At 40.9% G+C, this 8366-nt stretch overlaps 1 protein-coding gene across 10 annotated transcripts in view; it reads right to left on the bottom strand.

The window, feature by feature from the left end:
* Positions 1–2707: 2707 nt before the first annotated feature.
* Positions 2708–8366, bottom strand: part of camta1a (calmodulin binding transcription activator 1a) — a 260811-nt gene continuing 255152 nt past the window's right edge. For all 10 annotated transcript variants that reach the window (XM_035522400.2, XM_081706806.1, XM_081706807.1 and 7 more), the window contains one exon: positions 2708–7726. In XM_035522400.2, the coding sequence (XP_035378293.1) occupies positions 7694–7726 (33 nt within the window). In that variant the 3' untranslated portion in view covers positions 2708–7693. The remainder of the gene's footprint in view (positions 7727–8366) is intronic.

The following is an 8366-nucleotide window of genomic DNA, read 5'->3' as shown; positions in this document are numbered from 1 at the left end:
TTTGGTGCACATTTTTGTTCATTCTTTCTCTGGCGTACAGCTGATCAAATGACACACATAAGGGTAAAACATAAACTCATTCTCTCTTCTGCAGCTCCACCTTTTCATTGCTGCTTAGTGGTCCATCATGCAGTGCCCATGCAGGAAAAAGAAGGTTCTTTTTGCAGATTACTCCAGGTCTCCCTCATTTAGGATGGGTCCTGGAACGATAGCAGTCACTCAGTCACTTCCTACATGTGCAGTCTGGCCAGCCACTCTGGTGGTGAGGGGAAGCGATATCTGGATGCATCCAGGCTCTTACTGACCATGTGGAGATTGCAGAATGAAAAAGCAGCAGATAGTGTTACAATTCCTCCTCTACACTTTGATGTAACAGAGCCCCTCTTCATTCGCCTTTCCACAGAAAATCTGTCTGTGTTTCTTTTTTCTTCTTCCCAACCTACACAACTATTCTACTTTTGGTTCTTTCTTCTAGATTTGTTTTCTTTTTTCCCCTCCCGACACACTCTTTCACATTCCATATACAGAGCCTTTGCTTCATACGCAAGCGCATAACCCCCTTACGTCAGGCTGTATGTCAGCTGAGCGCAGTCAAAGACTCTTTATATTCCCTGGTGACATATTCAACAGGTGAGTCAGGCAACCTTTAACGAGTGGTGTGCCACACAAAATGCAGCCATGCCCCCACACATAACAGAGAGTTGAGTAGAGGGAAAAAATCCAGAGGTGTTTTGGTTAGCAACCAGAGTGTGTCACCACACTACAGAGTGTGTTCCACGACCAGACGTGTGCTGGCACCATGCTGTGGTTTAATGACTTTGGGACGGCACCCATCTGCTCTGGACCCTGGATACTAAGGGCCTGTAGACCGATACTCCCAGTCGAGGCAGGTCTCTCTTGGTGCGCGGGTAGGTGCCCGGCCTTCCTGAGTGCTCTGCAGCTTCCGTGTCTGCCCGGTACGATGCCAGTAACTGTCTGCAATCATAGGGGACAGGAGTGTAGCTACTTTACCACTATCAATTACCATTTGTTGGTTAAAAACAGCCGCCAGCACATTATTGATGGCAATAATTAAAAAAACATTTTTTCATAGCCATTATTACAAGGGGAAAACATCTTTACAGCTGTAAAGTTTTATGACACGCGTGTGGAGAAAATGGATGAAAACTAAAGTGTTTGTGTGTTTGTATGTGACAGGCTTTACTTCTCTGAGAGCATCTGCGTCAGACTGTACAGGTTGGCTGTCACAGCACCACACTGACACCATCACCGGTATTGGAATTACAGAAAAAATCCCCATCTGCTCTCCTGGACAACGACGTCCAAAGAGTGGGGACACACCCCGCGAGTGACTCTCTGGACATGACGCACAGTAACATAGAGAAAGGAATGAAGACATAACACAACAGCAGTGCAAAAAAGAGCCTACACAGTGGGATCTAATGACACCAGAGAAACAGGGAGAGAGGAACATCTCTATGACTTTTAATGATTAGAGTCCTGCTGAACACTACCAACTCCACCTAAAGCTTTGGTTTACTTGAAAGCACTTTGTAGAGCAACAATTTATATACAGTTTCAACATCACATGACAACAAACACTTTACCTCTACACAGATGGATGGTGCTAAGTGCGATAATGCTGGCTAATGAGGCTAAAGACTATTGGCATCTTCTTCCATCCGACAAAACTGCCTTAGGCGGAGGCATCCAGCTTTTTCTCATAACACTAGACCTCCAAGGACCTGCCACTGAGTAATAGAAGCACTAATGTCCTCAATATAAGTCTTAATATGAAAAATGTAGGGAAGAAATAGGGTTAGAAGTTGACATCATTTTGAGACATCACCTTAAGCTAACGCTTACCTGCAAGCTTGGAGTTCAGGTGACTTGGCTGTGGGTGTGGGTAACAGAGAGCTGTAGTCGCAGCACGATGGCAGTCGTCACCTTCAGTGTCTTTATACTCTTTGTGATGGAGAGAAGACAAACCTCTACTCCTACATCTGCAGGAGGGTGCAGGGGACACTTACCTGCACCATCAACTCTGAGCATGACTCACTCCACCGAGTCCCCTGGTTTAGCATGCTTTATTAATCAAAATAAAGATGCTGTGTGTCTGCAGCAAAAACAAAACAAAACCCCAAAGCAAAATAAAACATAAACCAAAACAAATCCCAGAAATGCACCACCAGCAACTAGTAATAATTATATAAAATGCACATTACAGGGGCCATGGGAATAACAAGCAATCTCACTGCTCAATTGTCTTAAATCTGCTACCTTATTAAACTAAATCTGATACTGTTCAAAGTGAGTCATGAGTGGAATTAACAAGATTACAAGCAGAATTACATAAAGAAAAAAAAGAACCATTAAGATCATATTAGTGCATAAGTTAGATCCAGACGTTGCCTATAACAGTTTGGAGAAATGCTGCACTGCAACATGCTGTACTCTAGCTAGTTTCCTTATTAACAATCTCCTTATCCATAAATAGGGACAATGCTGCAGTGGTAGCGATGTCCAGCAGGTGGCACATTTGAGTTAAGTGGCGTGTAGAACTACTTTAATCTCAAACGTTTCTTCAGCTTGTGTTCCTTACTGGGAAGAGTCTGTGGTCAGTAAGTGATTCTGCATTTGGACATGCATGATAATATCAGAGCCAATGATAATCCAAAATTAATCACGAAAACTCATTCTAAAACAATTTTCATCATTTCTCCCTTTTTATTATTTTACAGCAGAAAGAATATAAAGCATTCAGAAAACATCTTTCATATTTTAAGGGCAATTCAAAACATTTGCATGGCTTCAGCAGCTGAGTTCTCTTTTTTTTTTTAAACATATCCATCGATTCAGTGACGGTTTTACATGCACAATTACAAAAATAAAACTTACAAACTAGGGGAGGGGAGAAACAAAGCAAAACAACAACAAAAGGAAAACAGTCGTATTATACAAACAAACAAACAAAACAAAAAAAACAGTTTAACAAATTGGGGAAAGGGGAAGGCAAAGGGCGACATAACTGGGAAAGACGGAGAGAAAGACAGCTAGAGAGGAGAGAAAAGGAGCGCTAACACTAGTTATACATGCAAAGTGTCAAGGGTCCCAGTGGCCTGGAATAAGAGCAGGGCCTATTATTCTGGAAGGGTGGAAAACGTGCAGGTTGGTAAAGGTTGTCCTATAACTGCTGTCCATTAATCTAGGCCTACTGAACACTAACCTTGCAATAGCCTACAGGCATTTGCATAAGAGGAAGTCAACTGCATGAGTCCAATTGTTATTTTTCCTTTTTTTTTTTTTTTTTTTTTGTCTCTGTTAGGTCTGCAAGTCTCAACTTCATAAGACAAGTTTATTGCTCTGTGCCCACACGTGGAAAATGGTTGTGAGACGGTTTTTCGGCTCGGTTATCTCAGTGTGCCTTCTTCCATTATGGGTGCAGCTAACAAAAGAGGAGGACAGGTAGTCTTAGTAATGAGCGGAAAAAAAAAAAATGTGACAAACAAAAAAGCTAGCCTGGGCTAGGCTAGGTATACATGAGCTGAGCTTTTGGGACGAGCACTACGTGAGGTCCTATGCTGAGATGGCAGAGGTACATGCTCTGAAAAGTCTGCACAAGTGGATCATCTGTAAGCTAGGTCATTTGGCATTCAAGTGTTCATAAGAAACAAACGGTCATCCTTCATCTCCTACCTGTGTCCACGCATGCTAATATTTCTCAAGCACCATGGCCCAAAAGGCTTAAAAAAAAAAAAAGTCACAGATCTATTACATTAGAAATCAGGTCAATGCTGCTTTTTAAGTTGTACTGTTAGTCATACTCTATGTCTATCAATGGCAGTGTTTCGGTCTGAACTGTAAGCCTGCGCAGGACTGTAGCTCACACAGTACTAATTAGGTTTTCTGCTACCAGAGATGCCATTCGGTCTATTGTGGATCAGAGGACAGAACCGCCACTTCTGGCGGGTGCCTTTCGGGGACGGCGGTCTACGGTGCGGCAAGTCGGCTCACGCGGCTGATGGAAAAGGAATGGCATGGACATAATCAAAATCACAGTCGTATGATCAGGACTGGCTCTGGCTCGAATTCCCGATAAGCAGCAGCTGGTTCTCCACTGACCTGCTACCCTTCCCCTACCCCCAGTTGTTTTTGGCACCCTGAGTTAAAAAATACAAAAAGTGAGGCTAACTCGTCACTATGCTAGGAGATTCCCCCGAGAGGTCGCAGTTATCGACTGTCCGTGTGCGCGATGGACACTCCGACATGTGTTTCGGTATGGACGTGGACGCTAAAAGACGTGAAGTGAGTTAGACTCATCGGTGTGACAGAACGGCTAAATGATGCAGCGCGGCGTGAAACGGAACTGAATTTAACGTGGAGACTCAAACAGGAAGTGAGTCTTGTTTGAGAAACAGCCCATGCCACCCAGGAAATGCACTGGCAGGTGCCCATCAGTCAGCTTAGCTGCAGGTCTCTCGTCTGCCATCCATATTGAGGCCCCTGTATCTTACGAGGTTCTATGAGCTACTAAAACCAACGTTGCTTTACAGAACATTATTTCTTCAACAAGTCTACCTGACTACCGAATCTACAAAAATAAGCATGCTTTGGGTGCAGTTTAGTCACCCGGTTAATCTATGTTTCCCATGCAAGCATAATAAGACCTTCTCAAGTTGCCATAGCAGTGCAATAACTGGCAACCTAAACTGCTTCAGGAATGAATGAATACAAGGCAATTATCACAGGACTGTGTGCGCAATCCTTACGGGTTTGACTGGCAGTTCCAATAGGCTTTTTATAAGCAAACTGAGCAGTCTAGTGTGTTGAAATGTAACAGACTGATAGAAAATATGGGGAATAAAGTCACATACTAACACAACAGAACCTCAGTATGGTGGAGAATGGAGTTACCTTTACATTGTCCAAGTCACCATTCATTGCTAAGGTCAGTTTGTTTGTTTTTTTGTTGTTTTTGTTTGTTTGTTTACTTATCTTTTTTTTTTCCCTTTTTTACATTGCATGCTGACTGAAATCTGCTGCAATTAAAATATGATTAGGCACTTCCCACATGAACACACCGTTTACACACAAATTTCCAACAGATCGCTTAAATCCAGAACCAGGTTTTACACAATGCTGTAATACATCATGTCAACAACATTATAACACCATTTTAAAGGGAAATTGAAATGGAAAAAAAAAAATCTGAAAATGCACTGGATAATTAATTAAACTTCCATTTGTGTGCTATTATTTTAAGTACTGTACTATATACTGTTTTAAAGTTGGACTCTCATGCCCCAATTAGACACACAGGAAATGATACTCCTCAAACGCTACTTTAGTGACTAAATGTGCAAACATCAGGTTCGATGCCAAAGCACCACTTTGACCAAACCATTTAACCTTTGGGTGTCCCTCAGTGTCCTGTGACGCCACTGTTTTAGCACCAATGTGTCCTGTATGCCCTGACATCATCATAAGTCTTTCTTGTGGCGTTGCATTTGAGATTTAAACCGGGAAAACAAATTCAATCGTGACCACACAGCAGCATTTCAATATTAACATTTTAGTGGGTGCTTCAGTGTCTAATTTCTACCTAATATGGTCATTTTGTACACACATAGTTGAAAAAAACAATTAGGATTTAAAAAAATCAATTATTTGGATTTACAATATGAGACAGAATAAAAAGGGACATGGGAGATGTAAAGGCTATGTATCAAACAGTCTTCTCTCTGTGGCACTTCCTGTGTTCACTGGTCAGTGGTGATGAAATTTCATGAGAGTTAATGATATCCTGTGTTAGTTTAGGATTACCTGTTCAGAAAGGATGGTTAAACAATAGCATTCACATTACTTGGCACCAATGGCAAGAGAGAGACTCTTGGTAGCCCGAGAAACGAATAGATGTAAACATAACCTTTTTCGTCGAATGATGATGCTGTTTTCGTCTACCTCATAAGTACAGTATTTTTCATATTAGCAGAAATGTCATGCTTTAGCAAAATGTTCTTCTCAAGAACACTCAAATTAAAATAAAATACTCTTATAGTGAAATAGTTGTACAGAGCATAGCCACTAATGCTTTTTTAAATCTTTTGTGTGTATGTGTGTGTGTGTGTGTGTGTGTGTGTGTGAGAGAGAGATTTTGATTCTCATGCACATACCTCATCTTTATCTCGGGTATTTACAGTATATACAAACAATACAACCATACTTATTAAGCATTCAAACAAAACTATACAAATATTCAGATTTTGACTCTGACCTGTTTTACCCCTTAGAATGAATAAAATAATATATTTCTAAAATACATTCCCGTTCAGATAAATGTTTTACTTCACGTACTGTACCAGTAACCTTCTTTATGTACAGAAACCGCTCCATTGTCAAAAATATGGATTTGTCTAACCCTTGCTCTAGGGCTAGCTTAGGGACTCTTCAGAGAATCTCTAAGGTATCAAGGCAATGTATGTGATCATCCCTTCAGAGGCCTAAAGAGCCAAAGAAGTTCATTTGAACAGAACAAGAACATCAATAATGATTATTACACAAATAACCCAAATGAGGCAATTTTCCCTCCAAAAAACATCTACACAAGTAGACTAAAATCCATGGCGACTCACCGAATAATGATGGAGTTTAATATCTCCGTTACACTCAAGGAGACTGAAAACAAAATGAGGAACACTGATGTTTTGCCTGTAGGCGTGTTGGGTTTAGATATTCATGCAGATTTAGCTCAGTACAGTCGGCCTACTCAGACAAGGTAGAGTCCAGACTGACACCAAACACTGAGCTGATCTGGGCATAAAAAAGACAAATAACTTTAATTCAAATAATAGTCATACTTTCCTTTTAATTTGACCTCAACCTCTAGACAATGACACTAAAATGTGACCCATGTTTTCCCACATCTTTCCTACATTCATAGGACGTCCCATTACTTCCATAATCGAGTGGGCTGCAGTTGTCAAACAGACTTAAGTGACTTTGTTTTTCTGGTGTATGAGAATGGTTGTGGGCTGAAACGTGCAAAAAAAAACCCCAAAAAAAACAAAAAACCAACGTATAATATTTTATATATATATATATATATATATGGACTAATGGATTACCAGCAATTTTTGGTAGCAACTTTGCTCATCAAATTTTCACCCACTAAATGTGTCATTTAGACCATGAAATACAATGAGAGCCAGGGCCTGCCAGGTTTCTGTATTGATTCCATATTTTCTCCACTGTCTTTCCAACATTCTTCTTTCCATGATCCTTAAAAGAGTAGGACTGCCTCAGTCCATTTCCAGCATTCTATTCCTTAACCAGCAAAACAATGCGCTCCAAAAAGCAAATCAATCCATGAAAAAGTGCAAAAAATGCAGTGAAGCGAATGTCCTCCCACCTGCAAACATCGACCTGTAGAGGTTTTTTAAGTCCACTGAAGTTGGCTCTTACCCTCATAAACGAAAGACAAAAGAGATATGAAAAAATGCTGTTGTATAGTAGCAGAAGTCAGTAGTACTGTATAGTTAAGAGTTGCCGTTTCCCCGCCGAATTCTCTCTCCTTTTTGTTTTGTTGTTTGCTCTTGTAAAACGTCTGTGGTTGGAACAGAAAGACACGAAAAAAAGTCTGAAGAGTGATGTCACACTGTGATGTCACATTGTGAGGGGACCCTTCTGGATGTCCTCATGTTCCCTGGCCTTTCTCAATTCTCTCACTCTGGAAAAACAACAGACATGTGTTAACGAGAACAGCAGGAAAAAGCTCCCGGTCTGAGACTCCCCCATATGAGAGGAGGGCTCTCTGTGACGGACTCATTTTGCATCCATCTCAACACTCTGTCTGAGTCCAGCTCATGATGCAAAGAGGCAGAGGTTAACCTCGAAACTCGAATCGGCAAGACAAGCCTGCAAATCCATTTTAAAAGTACGACTCTAAGGGTGGGGTGCAGTGGCAAAGAACTTTTTGATTAAGTGGTACACAATCACATGAATCATATCTTTGTGTTTAATTAGGTATTATCTCCATGTCGGAAATAGATTGTTTTTTTGTTTTTTTTCTTTTCTGTGCTTTGCTTTCATTGCACTTTCCCGAAGTGTTCTTGGTATTGAAATTCTATAATTCTGACAGCCATTGTGAGCCTGTCCCATTTTCTTCATAGCTTCACCTTGCAAGTTTCATCTTTAACTGGATATATAGGACAAACAGCTTAAAATAGTCTGGATGTTTGATTTGATTCGAAAGTTCAAAGTGAATCATCAAAGTCCTCTTTTCCTCCCTTCATTCACAAAATGATAAAACTATTTACTCGTGCTGGTTTACAGCTCTCGGCTTAAGCCAGTTCCTCTCAGATCCCATA

Source organism: Electrophorus electricus, chromosome 24 (assembly GCF_041902795.1).
Source record: "Electrophorus electricus isolate QZ-2024a chromosome 24, ASM4190279v1, whole genome shotgun sequence".
Taxonomy (NCBI): Eukaryota; Metazoa; Chordata; class Actinopteri; order Gymnotiformes; family Gymnotidae; genus Electrophorus; species Electrophorus electricus.
Note: the sequence above shows the minus strand (reverse complement) of the source record. Positions and strands in the feature narration are given on the sequence as shown.